The sequence below is a fragment of the Nothobranchius furzeri genome, chromosome 7 (assembly GCF_043380555.1).
Source record: "Nothobranchius furzeri strain GRZ-AD chromosome 7, NfurGRZ-RIMD1, whole genome shotgun sequence".
NCBI lineage: Eukaryota > Metazoa > Chordata > Actinopteri > Cyprinodontiformes > Nothobranchiidae > Nothobranchius > Nothobranchius furzeri.
The window spans coordinates 71610501-71626422 of record NC_091747.1 but is presented as its reverse complement, the minus strand read 5'-3'; the positions used below and the strand labels follow the sequence as shown (position 1 = coordinate 71626422).

The window sequence follows — 15922 nt, the reverse complement described above, 5'->3', positions numbered from 1 at the left end:
TTGATTTAACAGGTCTTGTTTATTTGGAATCTCTTGTTTTCTCATCTAATCACTTGCTTTGATAAAACATTCAATTATGAATGAATGAATGAAATCTTTATTTTTGGACATTTTAAACGTGCAATAATAATAATAAAAAATATTAAGTCATTGTAGACATTAAAAATGCAATCACACTGATAATCACACATAAAAGTTTGTCATATTCTGTTTGAAAAGGTGTAGGAGGAAGCTGATGATTATTAAATCCTTACCCCTCTGACACATAAAACATAATACAGTGACCTAATGTGCAAAAAAATAATAATTATGTGAAACAAGCTGGTTTTCATGTGTTTTATAGAGCCAACAGTCATATTTGTGGTTATATATTCACTTGGTAATCCTTTATGTCGACTTTTCTTGACTGTTTGTTTTATTTCAATGTTTTAACTTTTAGTGTTGAAACATGCAGCCACATTTAATTAAATGTGTTTAACGTGGCGCTTTTATTTTGAAAGTGCCGACCGGATGTTGGGGTTGGTGACGGGGTCTGATGCAGCTGGAGGATGCAGATCTGCAGTGCGGACAAACAGGCTGGAGCTGGACATCCCTGTCTCCGTCTCCGTCCTGACAGACGCCCCGGGTCAGCTTTAGCCGGGTCTCTCCTTAGTCACTCTCCCGGTTCCGGTCCAGCAGAAGGCAGGAAGGACCAGTCCGCATCATCCCCCTCAACATCATCTGCATCATCGGAGAACCGGAGCAGCACCTGCACCAGGACAGCAGCTCGGCTGCAATGAGCCCTCCCGGACCCTGAAACCAGATCCGGTCTTTTGTTTCTTCTTGGATTCGGTTTGTTCCGGACCTGCAGCCGGTCTGCTCTGCTCGGGACGTCTGCGTTTAGCACGGGCCCGGTCCGGTCTGGCTGCTTGTCGGGGGGAAATAAATGGTGATCTAGTCCTGTGGGAGTCTGAGGCCCAGACCCCGGCCCCCCCTCAGAGGAACGGTGGGTTTTCTGGACCAGAACGTTTTGTGCCGAAGTAAAATCCCAGATGAAGATTCCCAAAAGGCGGAAAAGGAGCGGACGGTGCGCCAGGTAGGCCAGATCGGGACCAGCCTTGGGTCGGAGCGTTGTGTGTGTGTGTGTGTGTGTGTGTGTGTGTGTGTGTGTGTGTGTGTGTGTCCCGCAACGGGGGGTGAGGGGTTGGACCCGCATCAGAGGTGTGATCACAAGGGGTCATCCGGGTCATTGGGACCGAGATGTGGGTTGTGTAACTGTAATCATCTATAATTCATAACCTGGGTCAGTCCGGGCTAGATCTATTGATTAGCAAGGATGTGGTGGTGCGCATGCGCACAGAGGACCCATGACTGTGCACTGCAGAGAAGAAAGATTGAATAAGAGTGATGCAGGGGATGGTGGGGGTATAAACCTGGACCGTGCGCGGCCCCATGCGATCCTCGCGTGCACGCGCCGGTACATTTAGCTTTATTTGCTCTAATCCAGTAGTTGTAAACGAAAAACAAAATAGGTTTTCATGAAGTTTTCTGCATTTAACTCATTTTATCTCATCACGTTTGAACGAGTTCATCAGTAAATGTAACATCCTGTCCGGTTTGACCAGTTATTTATTAATAGCTAATTGACGGGTTCAACAACTTAAACATTTTTTCTAAAACAACAAAACTTCATTTATCAATGACATTCAATCAACCATAATTTCAAGCTAAACTTATTTAAGATGAAAGCATTAAAAAATAAATATACTTCGGTGACAGCAAGATCGAGGTGCTGACTGCTGAGGTAGGAGAGCCAGTAGAAGAAGGAATGTGGCCTGGGAGAAAGTGGTGGAGCTGGTAAACATTCAGGGCCGAGGAGAGGTCCCTATCACAAATAAACTCAATACAAACAAACAATGTATTAGACTGGATGTTCATGTTTTCTGAGTGCAGCCTACTCTGTTGGCTGCAGAGCTGTCAATCAGTTTTGTTACCTTGGCAACATGTGTATGTTGGGGGGCAGAGTGTGAGAAGGTGCTGGGGGGTTTCCCGTGTTGTTGTTGCTTTCAGTGAAGATGAGAATAGGTAAATAACAAATAGGTGGTATCTGCTCTGGAGCCACTGTATTATTACCAATCAGATCAGGGGCGGCCATGGCAGAGGAATCAAGTGCACACCCCGCAACCAGAGGGTTGCAGGTTCAAGCTCTGTCTGTCGCAGTCATTGTGTCCTTGGGCAAGACACTTAACCCTTCTTGGTGGTTGGAGGGAGCCTTGGCAGCCTTGCCCCCAGTTAGTGCACCCTAGAACAGCTGTGGCCACCACCACCACCACCAGTGTGTGAATGTGAGTAAATGGATGAATGACTGGTTGTATTGTAAAGCGCCTTTGGGGGTTGTAGAACCCTAGAAAGCCCAATACCAAATACTTTTATTACTTACTCTTTATCAGTGCCCTTCATACTGCAAAGTCCTCCAAAAACACAAGATCATCTAGTGTCAGATTCCTGTTGGTCACAGGTGTCTTTTATGGGCTCTAGCACCAATATGCACCAAAGCTGTTCCTCTACACACGTACTTATTTAGTGAAAATAATTTCTGGATGGGGAACATGGATGACGGAGACCTTCAGTATTGTGCTTCCCTGCTCTATCACTAGATGTTGTTTGTACGCATGGCCCAAGCTGTTTTTATAGTTAGAAACATTTCTATGCACAAGTTCAAGATAGTACACAATGCATTAAATAGTTTTTACAAATGCACAGGTTTGTGCACAAGTACGGTTGATAAATGAAGACCCTCGATTCCAATTTGATGAAGTTTTTCTACATAGTCACTGATCAGTGACCGGCAGTGATGTCCGTGGAATAGTTGACTGGTTGACTAAGGCCTAGTCCGCACGTAGCCTGGTTTTTTAAAAAACGAATATCCGCCCCTCCAAAAACTTGCATCCACACCACCTTGTTTAAAACAAAACTCTGTCCACACGTACCCGGATAAATACGTTGTTAAGGACATGCCAGACCTGTAGGCGGCAGTACTTCCCCCGTTCTTAACCTCGTCCTTCGTCTGTGGTCGTCCGCAAGGAGCAGTAATTCCGCTTGCAAAAACAAACAAGCAAAAAGCGCTTGGACGATTGATAAAGCGAGCGCAGCTCTGAGGGCATCCATGCTGTCGGCTAGTGTAAACACAGGTCGCACACGTGATGTCAGCATTTTTTGTCGCGGAAAGTGACGTTGCGGACCTTAAAACTCCGGTTATGTCTGTCCACACGCAGACACCCAAAACGGAGAAAACGCAGATCTTCACTTTGGCCGGAGTTTTTAAAAAGATCCGTTTTCATGTGAAAAAACTCTGTTTTTGTGTGGATGACAGGCCAAAACGTAGAAAAATACCCACGTTTTGGCAGATCCCCGGCTACGTGTGGACAGGGCCTTAATCTGTTTACTTAGAGTGGGACGTGAAAGTTTGGGCAGCCTTGTTAATCTCCATGGTTTTGCTGGATAAATCATTGGTTGTTACAATAAAAAAGTTAAATATATCCAATAGGAGACGCACACACAGTGATGTTTGAGAAGTGAAACAAAGTTTATAGGATTTACAGAAATAATTGTTTAAACAAAATTAGGCAGGTACATAAATTTGGGCCCCATTGTCATTTTATTGATTCCAAAACCTAGAACTGATTATTGGAACTCTAAAATGGGTTGGTAAGCTCAGTGACCTTTGACCTCCACACACAGGTGAATCCAGTTATGAGAAAGAGGGTGTTTCTCAATGTCAGGGCGCCTGGCCTTGCGAGGCGATGTCTTGCGAGGCCAGGTGCCTTACTCCCGAAAACACTGTCCTTCCTATGTGAGGGATCAGAAAAAGTTCAGACCAAGGACCCCTCATAATGATAACAATAAATGAAAATAGAGTTCCCTCGCCTGGATGTGGGTCACCAGGGCCCCCCTCTGGAACCAGGCTTGGAGGTGGGGCATGCTTGCAAGCACCTGATGGCCAGATTTTCACCCATGGGGCCCAGCTGGGTCCCCCTTCTCATTGTCTCACCTCGACTCATGGCTCTGGCTCTGGAACCAGTTTCCTGGAGAGGGGTTGGTCGCTCTACCAGTGTTCATTTTGACAAGAAATTTTCATTTAGCTTTAGTCTCGTATTAGTTTGGTAAACAAATCTGTATAATGTGCAGTAATATGTGTAAATGACAGGAAATGACATCATACTATCCAAATAAACATTCAAATGTGCAAGGGGGTAAATTAAAGGTAAGACTTGTTTTCAGGTGTAGTTTCCTGGCAATAATGTACCAAGGTGGACTGCCTGAATGTCTTTTCCTCACTTAAACTAGAACACCGAATGCTGATAACAATGGCCGCAGCAGGGCCACAAGAACATTAAACAACCAGATTCGCCTCTCTGCGCAAGCGGACATTATCTCCTTTAAGACATAAACTACCAGCATATGTCGGTTAGACGTCCTGTTAGTGCTAGCTTGTTGAAATAGCGGCCAGATCTGGATTCTGACGATTCCCGTCTAACCCCGCCTGCTCCATTTGATGATTGGTTCTTTTTTGCGTCGTCCCATCTTTTCCGTTTTCTGATTGGATTTTGGTTTCTGTCACTTTTTATTGTCGTCTCTTACTCATCAACAAAAATGTTGATCAATATTCATCATAATTTAGTCTTTATTGGCATGTATTTTTAGGTTTTTGTTTAGTTTTAGTCTGCAAGAATTAATTCATCGTGAAAAAATAAGTTGTGGTTTGGAGGACTGCCTCCTACGATCAGCATCTAAGTGTTTTGTTATTGGACTGCTATGCTTATCATGGATTTTCCATAATGAACCTTGTGTTCAAGCATTAGGATGTCCATATGTGCTCTTGGCACTAGGTCGCAGTTCAGTGATTAACTTTGTTGTTGTCTCTTCTGATCTGCAGCCAGATGGCGAAGAGAGAAGTGGAGCCGTTAACTGACCACTACCTGGTGATCAGTTGGTACCTATAGTGGGGAAGAATGCCGTCATACCTGGCAAGCCCAAACGTGTTTTGAAGGTCTGCTGGGAACATCTGGCAGATTCTCCTGTCAGAATGAGTTTCAATTCCCACCTCCAACAGAACTTTGAATGCATCCCAAGGGAGACAGGGGACATTGAGTCTAAGTGGGCTATGCTCCTTGGCGTTGCCTTCATTGTCAAGGCGGCTGACCAGACCTGTGGCAACCTATGAACACGCTGGTGGATACTGGCGGTTAGAGATGCTGTTAAGCTGAAGAAGGAAACCTATCAGGTCTTTTTGGCCTGTGGGACTTCAGAGGCAACTAATGTGTACTGGCAGTACAAGCCGTATGCTGCTCGGGTGGTTGGTGAGGCCATGGAGAAAGACTTCCAATTGGCTTTGAAGAGATTCTGGTCCACCAACTGGGGTCTAAGGTGGGGACACAATGCAATACCAATACTTTTAAATGGGGACGGTGTGCTGCTTACTTTGACATGGGATGATGTGGATTGGTGGGTGGAGTGCTCCTCAGTCCCACCATTTGGTTAGAATGCCTTCTGGATGCCTCTCTGGTGAGGTTTTCCGTACATGTCCTACCAAAAAGAGGCCTTTAGAAAGACCCAGGACACGCTGGGGGACTAGGGGTGTTTCTCAATGTCAAGGCGCCTGGCCTTGTGAGGCGATGTCTTGCGAGGCCAGGCGCCTTGCTTACGAGGACACTGTCCTTCCTTGGTCAAAGAAAACGGTTAAATGGAACAGACTTGCATCACGTGACCGCGGCTTCCACGGCGGTCACGTGACACAGGAGATAATCTTATATTTCATACCTATTAGTTTCAACATAAATATATAATGAGTATTTTACTTTTTAAATTGTGTATATGCTTATTAAAATTAAAATATAAGCAAGTTACTACCCGCTAGCCACCAAAGCTGCAACTACTAAGCAACTAACCAACCATAGATAACTTCTTTAGATCTAAAAACATTTTAAATTAGTTGACTTACTTTTAAACTTGAAATTTGCCCCCGAAGTAGCAGCCGACTTCTGATCCGCCATCCTTTTGAAAATACCGCGGTGTATTCTGGATAATTTTTGACCAAGGCTAGGCTACAAGACACCTCCCGTGTGTCCTCACTCAGCTAGCTAAACAGCTAACAAACGGAGAACGCACGCCTCGGTAGAACATGAACATTGGAACACATCTTGACGGCTCCTGATGACGTATCTCCTAGGCAACCGGGGCGGGGCCAAGACATCAAGTTGAGGTTCCTTGGCATCGAGAAACACCCTGTGTTTCTTGTCTGGCCCGGGAACACTTCAGGATCCGCCCTGAGGAGCTGGCCCAAGGCTTGGGAGAGGAAAGTCTTGGCCTCTCTGCTTAGGCTGCTGCCCCTGTGACCTGACTCCAGATAAGCAGAGGAAAATGGATGGATAGGAAGATGATGGATGGATGGATGGATGGATGGATGGATGGATTTAAATTCCACATGTCCAACATGACTCTTTGACAGCTTTAAGAGAACAGTAGCCTCACACATTTTTCTAACTTGTTCAAAATTTGCATGACTCACGAACAAGGTCCAGAGACTCGTGAGGGAATCAGGGAAAATTCCAAACATCATTAACAGTCAGTCCAGTGAGACACTGGATGAAGTTGGTCATTCATTTTGGAAGACTGAAAATATATAACCTGTAAGGTGCTTTCAGAAATGTATCTTTAATACAAACAATGTGACTTTAAATAAAAGGTGATGTTTTTGTGTAAAATGACCACTATAACGGGGTTTTAACCAGGCTGAAGTTTGTGGTCAGCAGCCATCACAAAACAAACAGCTGTGTTGTTTTTAATGGCCTGACATTACATAGAAATGCTAACAATAAACTGTTATTGTACACACTGTATTTGCTGTTTGAGGATCAGAACGCGTAACATTAACGTCTGAAGCCCTGTCCTTCCATGTTTGACCTTTTAGTGATGTCGGGGCAGAAGACTGTGGTGGTTAGTTGTCTCTGTCCTCTACTGATGGTTAACTGTGCCCTCTGTTTTGGCTTGTAGGCTGACACAAGAAAAGGAAGGGTTTTGTCCCGCTCAGGATTTGTTGTAAACCATCAGGTTTTCCAGGAGCTCAGAACTATGGTGAGCTCTGAGTGACTTCGTGAACTCAAAACTGGAACGATGCAAAACTAGTCACTGGCAGAACATCCCACCCTCTTCCACCCAGTTATGAATTAGTAGACTTGCAGGTATGGAAGAAAAGACTAAAATGAAACTGAGGTTTGAGAGAACAGGAAGTGTTGGTCAGGATGCTTCACTTGAATCTGCTGCTGAGACACGGTCACAGTCAGGATTCCCTGCTGATGCACCACGTTTCCTTCCTTGATTAACACGTCAGTGCTGATTATTAGGGATGCAACAATACCACTTTTGTCCAAACCGATACGATACCGATACTTGGATCTGAGTACTCGCCGATACCGATTACCGATACAGATACTTCTACCACACAAAAAAATGCAATGAATTGGAGTGCAGGTTTAATTTTCTTCAGTTTTCATTAGGAAAAGACTGTGAGGTAGATAAAAAGTAATAGAAGTGATCACAAAACTAAAATATTAGGTGAACAGAAATGACGAGTTACAGTGAAGTCACTTTCAAGCAACTGAATTGGTATCAGTTACTGGTATCTGTTAACTTTTACCGATACCGATACAGGTATCAGTATCTGTATCGGCACCGATACCGATACCAGTATCGTATCGGTGCATCCCTACTGATTATTACCATCTCAGAACCGCATGCTGCAGTAAAGGTGAAGCTAAATTGTTCTGTTACATACAATTGGATGGTAAAAAAATCAACAGATGAAACTACAAAATGAAACACACATGCATGCTAATTAACTGCAGTATGGATCGCCATCTAGACTGTTTTGTCCGTTCCTTACAACTGTTTTATAACATAGATATTACATAAAATTAATATAATGTAAGAAGAGAGGATAAATGTGTTCTTTTATGTTCTTTAATTACCTGGATATGTATCAGACAACAATAAATCTTGTTTGGGACATCCCAACAACCTATTTTTGTTTGTAAGTTATATGATACACGTTGTTATTAAACTACAACAAACTGATAATTTAAGCTGTCTTCTACAACATCAGTTTCTACTTTAACTAGACCAGGAAAAAATATAATTTTGTGGTTATTAACGTGTTTGATGCTCCTTCGGTGCTTCAAAAAAGGAGCTTTTGTTTAAATGAAAATCGAGACATTCCGATGGCTTTCCCAGCTTCCAACATTTCCTGCTTAACGAGTGAAACTAGAAGTTAGAGCCAAAGTGAAAGTTGGTTGGAGCAGCTAGTCGATGGCCATAAAGATGAAATAAGAACCTTTTTATGATTAATTTTAGAAACTTTTCACAGCGTTTTGTGTTCCTACTTATACAGATCTTTTGATGTTTGCCAGAAATTCTGTGGAATCTCTTGGAATTAATATATTGCAACATGTCATGGGCCTGGCATCATCATGTCATCTTCCTGAAGACCACGTGTTTCTCTTAATTTTACCCATACGTAACTCTACCCAGAATCACTAATGTGTTGGGTGATAGATTTGTGATTATTAACGTTTATTCAAGGGAACTGAGTGGCCCGGCCTCCTGCAGTGACTTATGTCTCAGCAGCACATTGAGTTCTACAGCAGATTTCACTACATCTCCAGTGTTGCAGTAATCCCCAGCTGCTAGTGGCTGTGCATCTGTTATTGATTATGACGATACTGCTGATAGGGTGAGCTGTATCACTGAAGATGCAGAGAAGCCTCCTCCTCCCTACTTTTGATGTCCGACCAGAAACAAAGAGGACACTTTTCTTTGATCTGCAGTCCGCCTGAGCTCTGCATGCACTAAAGACAGCCCGTGGCACTGCATGCACAACAGCATGGTTTGGCGACTGATGTGCATCAGTTTAAACTTAAATCCCATGAATCTAGGATGGCAGATATGCATCTTTAGGTTGGCTGATTGAAAGACCAAAGATCAACTTGATGAAAGGATAAAAATCTGCAAGTTTTATACAGCTTCTTTAAGACTGAGGAACGCCAGAGGTTGTTAATGTGGGACCTATCGTGTCACATCAGGCGGCCTCTGAAGAAAAGATGGAAGATTAAGAGGATATTATCGTATCACAGGACATGACATCATATCACATTACGACATCATATGGCATTACATCACTATCACTATTCATATATCTCATATCATAGCTCATCTCGTATCATTTACAGAGTGGCAAAAAAGTATTTGGCCGCTGGCGTTCAAGTTACCATGTGACCCATCCCTGTGGGGAGCGGTGAGTTGCAGCAGGAACTATTTGGTGGTTTAACACCCCCCCCCAACCCCTCCCCCCCCCAATCCAACCCCGTAAAGCTGAGTGTCAAGCAGGGAGGCATTGGGTCCCATTGTTTTAAGTCTTTGGTACGACCCGACAGACACACTACATCATCATGGATTAACCCCTTAGCTGTCCAGCGTCCCGCCATGGGACAAAACACCATTCTGTTCATTAAACCTGGAAGTTTAAGGGGTTAAAATCCTGCAGCCCTCGAATGGTCCCACTGCTTAAGCCAGAACTGGTTCAAGCCCAACATCTGGACCACTCATGTTTTTAACTGGGACAACTTGCACAATCAGTGGCTGTCAAACACTTTATTGTCCCTCTGTATGTCATGTCATGTTATATATTCATGAATATCTCAGATCTTGACTGCACAATATTATAAAAACAATTATGTGATTGTCTCTCTTAGATTGTTTTAGCATCTTGGCCATGCTCCTCTAAACCAGGTGTGGGCATCGAGGTGCAACGAGAGTGCATTCCGTTAGAGAAATGTATTATTGGCTTGCAGAGCATGGATGCATGACAAAATGGAGCGTGGAATTTATTTTAGTTGAAGTAATTCTATTGCAACAATAATTTGCCCACCTTGATTTGCTTTTGTATATATTGTGCAGCATAATCTGTATGCAGTTCATGAAAGCCAAACGTATCTCACATTTTACTTTAATTCCTGCTTTCTATCATTTTTCGTCTTCGTCTTCGTCTTCGTCTTCCTCCGCTTATCCGGGTCCGGGTCGCGGGGGCAGCATACCAATTAGGGAGCTCCAGGCCGTCCTCTCCCCGGCCTTGTCCACCAGCTCCTCCGGCAGGACCCCAAGGCGTTCCCGGACCAGATTGGAGATGTAACCTCTCCAACGTGTCCTGGGTCGACCCGGGGGCCTTCTGCCGGCAGGACATGCCCGAAACACCTCCCCGGGGAGGCGTCCAGGAGGCATCCTGACCAGATGCCCAAACCACCTCAACTGGCTCCTTTCGATCCGGAGGAGCAGCGGTTCTACTCCGAGTCCCTCCCGAATGTCCGAGCTCCTCACCCTATCTCTAAGGCTGAGCCCGGCCACCCTACGGAGGAAACTCATTTCGGCCGCTTGTATCCGCGATCTCGTTCTTTCGGTCATTACCCAAAGCTCATGACCATAGGTGAGGATTGGGACGTAGATCGACCGGTAAATCGAGAGCCTGGCTTTCTGGCTCAGCTCCCTCTTCCCCACGACAGATCGGCTCAGCGTCCGCATCACTGTAGACGCCGAACCAATCCGCCTGTCGATCTCCCGATCCCTCCTACCCTCACTCGTGAACAAGACCCCGAGATACTTAAACTCCTCCACTTGAGGTAGGACCTCTCCCCCGACCCGGAGGTGGCAAGCCACCCTTTTCCGGTCGAGAACCATGGTCTCAGATTTGGAGGTGCTGATCCTCATCCCAGCCGCTTCACATTCGGCCGCGAACCTACCCAGCAAGAGCTGAAGGTCAGAGCTGGATGAAGCTAGGAGGACCACATCATCCGCAAAAAGCAGAGACGAGATTCTCCTGCCACCAAACTCGACACACTCCACACCACGGCTGCGTCTAGAAATTCTGTCCATAAAAGTGATGAACAGAACCGGTGACAAAGGGCAGCCCTGGCGGAGTCCAACCCTCACTGGGAACAGGTCCGACTTACTACCGGCTATGCGGACCAAACTCACGCTCCTCTGGTAAAGGGACTGAATGGCCCTTAACAGAAAGCCACCCACCCCATACTCCTGGAGCGTCCCCCACAGGGTGCCTCTGGGGACACGGTCATAAGCCTTCTCCAAATCCACAAAGCACATGTGGATTGGTTGGGCAAACTCCCATGCCCCCTCCATCACCCTTGCAAGGGTATAGAGCTGGTCCACAGTTCCACGGCCAGGACGAAAACCACATTGCTCCTCCTCTATCTGAGATTCAACTATCGATCGGACCCTCCTCTCCAGTACCTTGGCGTAGACCTTTCCAGGGAGGCTGAGGAGTGTGATCCCCCTATAGTTGGAACACACCCTCAGGTCACCCTTCTTAAAGATGGGGACCACCACCCCGGTCTGCCACTCCCTAGGAACTGTCCCCGATGACCACGCAATGTTGTAGAGACGTGTCAACCATGACAGCCCTACAACATCCATAGCCTTGAGATACCCAGGACGAACCTCATCCGCCCCCGGGGCTCCGCCGCTGTGTAGTTGTTTGACTACCTCAGCAACTTCTGCCCCCGAGATCGGACAGTCCATCCCCAGGCCTCCCAGCTCTGGTTCCTCCTCGGAATGCGCATTGGTGGGATTGAGGAGCTCCTCAAAGTATTCCTTCCACCGTCCGACTATAGCCTCAGTTGACGTCAGCAGCTCCCCATCCCCACTGTAAACAGTGTGAGCGAGTTGCTGCCTTCCTCTCCTGAGGCGCCGGACAGTTTGCCAGAACCTCTTTGGAGCCGATCGATAGTCTTTCTCCATGGCCTCACCAAACTCCTCCCACGCCCGAGATTTTGCCTCGGCAACTGCCACTGCTGCACCCCGCTTGGCTATCCGGTACCTGTCTGCTGCCTCCGGAGACCCACAGACCAGCCACGCCCTGTAGGCCTCCTTCTTCAGCCTGACGGCTCCCCGAACCTCTGGTGTCCACCAGCGGGTACGGGGGTTGCCACCACGACTGGCACCGGCCACCTTACGACCACAGCTAGCAACAGCCGCCTCGACAATCGCAGAGTGGAACAAGGCCCACTCGGACTCAAAGTCCCCAACTGCTCTCGGGACGTGGTCAAAGCTCTGCCGGAGGTGGGAGTTGAAGACCGTCTTGACAGGTTCTTCTGCCAGGCGTTCCCAGCAGACCCTCACTATGCGTTGGGGTCTGCCAGGTCTACGCGGCATGTTCCCTTGCCATCTGATCCAACTCACCACCAGGTGGTGATCAGTTGACAGCTCCGCCCCTCTCTTCACTCGGGTGTCCAAAACATACGGCCGCAGGTCAGATGATACGACTACAAAATCTATCATCGACCTGTGACCTAGGCTGCCCTGGTACCAAGTGTACCGGTGGGCATCCTTATGTTCGAACATGGTGTTCATTATGGCCAAACTGCGGCTTGCACAGAAGTCCAATAACAAAACACTGCTCGAGTTCAGATTAGGTGGGCCGTTCCTCCCAATCACACCCCTCCAGGTCAAGCTGTCATTGCCCACGTGAGCATTGAAGTCCCCCAGCAGGACAATGGAGTCCCCTGATGGAGCACTATCTAGCACTCGTCCCAGGGACTCCAAAAAGGGTGGGTACTCTGAACTGATATTTGGCCCATAAGCACAAACAACAGTCAGGACCCGTTCCCCGACCCGAAGGCGCAAGGAAGCTACCCTCTTGTCCCCCGGGGTAAACCCCAACACACAGGCAGAGAGTCCCGGGGCTAACAAAAAGCCAACCCCAGCCCTGAGTTGAAGTAATTCTATTGCAACAATAATTTGCCCACCTTGATTTGCTTTTGTATATATTGTGCAGCATAATCTGTATGCAGTTCATGAAAGCCAAACGTATCTCACATTTTACTTTAATTCCTGCTTTCTATCATTTTTACATAATATATTTCATATCATAGCTCTTCTCATCAAATTTCTTATCTCATTTTCATTGTTAATTATATCACTTCCCTTCTCATATATTTTATCTCACTTAATCTCATGTTGCTCATCACATCCAATCACACATTTGTTCTCATAGTTGAAGTCTTATCTCTCATCTCTTCAAAGCTCACATCTCCTCTCATCTCATTTATCGTCTCCTCTCATCTCATTTATCATCTCATTTATCGTCTCATCTCATTTATCATCTCCTCTCATCTCATTTATCATCTCATTTATCGTCTCATCTCATTTATCATATCCTCTCATCTCGTTTATCATCTCCTCTCATCTCGTTTATCATCTCCTCTCATCTCATTTATCATCTCCTCTCATCTCATTTATCATCTCCTCTCATCTAATTTATCATCTCATCTCATTTATCATCTCATCTCATCTCGTTTATCATCTCCTCTCATCTAATTTATCATCTCATCTCATTTATCATCTCCTCTCATCTTGTTTATCATCTCCTCTCATCTCATTTATCATCTCCTCTCATCTCATTTATCATCGCTTCTCCTTTCATTTATCATCGCTTCTCCTCTCATCTCATTTATCATCTCCTCTCATCTCATTTATCATCTCCTCTCATCTCATTTATCATCGCTTCTCCTCTCATCTCATTTCTCATCTCATCTCATTTATCATCTCCTCTCATCTCATTTATCATCTCATCTCATTTATCATCGCTTCTCCTCTCATCTCATTTCTCATTTCTCATCTCCTCTCATCTCTTTCTCATCTCCTCTCATCTCATTTATCATCTCATCTCATCTCATTCATCATCTCCTCTCATCTCATTTATCATCTCCTCTCATCTCATTTATCATCTCCTCTCATCTCATTTATCATCTCATCTCATCTCATGTATCATCGCTTCTCCTCTCATCTCATTTATCATCTCCTCTCATCTCATTTATCATCTCCTCTCATCTCATTTATCATCTCATCTCATTTATCATCTCCTCTCATCTCATTTATCATCTCAGCTCCTCTCATCTCATCTCGTTTATCATCTCCTCTCATCTCATTTCTCATCGCTTCTCCTCTCATCTCATTTCTCATCTCTTCTCATCTCATTTCTCATCTCCTCTCATCTCATTTATCATCTCATCTCATCTCATGTATCATCTCCTCTCATCTCATTTATCATCTCCCCTCATCTCATCTCATCTAATTTATCATTGCATCTTTTTTCATCTCATTTCTCATCTCCTCTTCTCATTTCTCATCTCCTCTCATCTCTTCTCATCGCCTCTCCTCTAATCACATTTCTCATCTCATCTCATCTCATTTATCATCTCATCTCATAACAGTCTCAGAAAATCTCTGTTATGTTTGGGATCAACCAAAATTTCTTTGAACTTTAAAAGAGCTTTCATACCTTTTAACACATTTCCTCAATATTTTTTAATTGCCCCCTAAATGCCTTCTTACATGCACAACAAGTACACATATGAAATCAACTTTTTATATGTTATGGTTTTTAATATGAATGAAGTTTTCGAGTTGCTGTCTGTTCCTGTCATTGTTAGCAGTAATGCATGCGTTAGTGTTCCTTTAAGGTGTCCTTTGTCGGCAAAACATAGTCTCATTCTTGCTGAGAACTCTACTTTCAGAACAATACCCGCTACCTGTGCTAGCGGCCTAGCCTAGTTTAGCCTAAGCATTGGAAACATAGGTAAACCTCTGGGCTGGCTTTGTTCACATGTAGGGTGATGTACACATTTGGATATATTTATAGATAGATAGATGGATAGATAGATGGATAGATAGATGGATAGATAGATAGATAGATAGATGATAGATAGATAGATAGATAGATAGATAGATAGATAGATAGATAGATAGATAGATAGATAGATAGATAGATAGATAGATTTACACACACTGGCCACTTTATTGGGTACACCATGCTAGGACACCCTTCTGGCTTCAGAATGCCTTAATGCTTTGTGGCATAGATTCAGCAAGGTACTGGAAACATTCCTGAAAGATTTTGGTCCATATTAACAAGACAGCATCACACAGGTTGTCAGCTACACATCCATGATCTCCGGTTCCACCACATCCCAAAGGATTTCTATTGGACTGAGATCTGTTGACGGTGGAGGCTGTTTGGGTACAGTGAGCCTGTGTGAATTTTTGCCTCAGTTTCCTGTTCTTAGCTGACAGGAGTGGCACTTGGTGTGGTTTCCTGCTGCTGGAGTCCATGTGCCTCAAGTTTCGACGTGTTGTGTGTTCAGAGATGCTCTTCTGCATACCATAACGTGTGGTTATTTGAGTTACTGTCGCTCTAACCAGTCTGGTCATTATCCTCTGACCTCTGGCATCAACAAAGAATTTTTGCCCACAGAACTGCCGCTCACTGGCTATTTTCCCTTTTCAGACCCTTCTCTGTAAACCCTTGAGATTGTGTATGACTATCCCAGAAGTTCAACAGTTTCTGAAATACTCAGACCAGCCCGTCTGGTACCAACAACTACGCAACGTTCGAAGTCACTTGAATCACCTTTCTTCCTCATTCTGAAGCTCGGTTTGAACTGCAGCAGGTTGTCTTGACCACCATGTGATTGGCTGGTTGTTAATTTGCGTTAACGAGCAGTTGGACAGTTGTGCCCAATAAAGTGGCCAGTGAGAATATGAGTATATATATATATATATATATATATCTATATATATATATATCTATCTATATATATATATATATATATATATATAGATATATATATATATATAGATATAGATATCGATATAGATATATATATATATTAGTGCTCAGCATAAACAAGTACACCCCACTACATCAGTCACAAAACCTTTAGTTTCCTGTCAGAATCAACATTTTCTATTTAGAACGGAGTTGTGAACGTTTCTCATCCCTTCAGCTGTTGGGCTGCTTATTGAACAGTTTCATTTCTAG

At 44.7% G+C, this 15922-nt stretch overlaps 1 protein-coding gene across 3 annotated transcripts in view; it reads left to right on the top strand.

The window, feature by feature from the left end:
- The window catches only part of ttbk1a (tau tubulin kinase 1a), a 112497-nt gene that overhangs the window by 17472 nt on the left and 79103 nt on the right, over nucleotides 1–15922 (top strand). Inside the window, exons 2-3 of one of the 3 annotated variants that reach the window (XM_070553696.1) lie at nucleotides 501–1075; nucleotides 7033–7113. The exons of 1 other annotated variant lie outside the window; for it this stretch is intronic. In XM_070553696.1, coding sequence (XP_070409797.1) covers nucleotides 7111–7113 — 3 coding nt within the window. In that variant the 5' untranslated portion in view covers nucleotides 501–1075; nucleotides 7033–7110. The remainder of the gene's footprint in view (nucleotides 1–500; nucleotides 1076–7032; nucleotides 7114–15922) is intronic. One more of the 3 variants, XM_070553697.1, reaches the window with a different exon arrangement.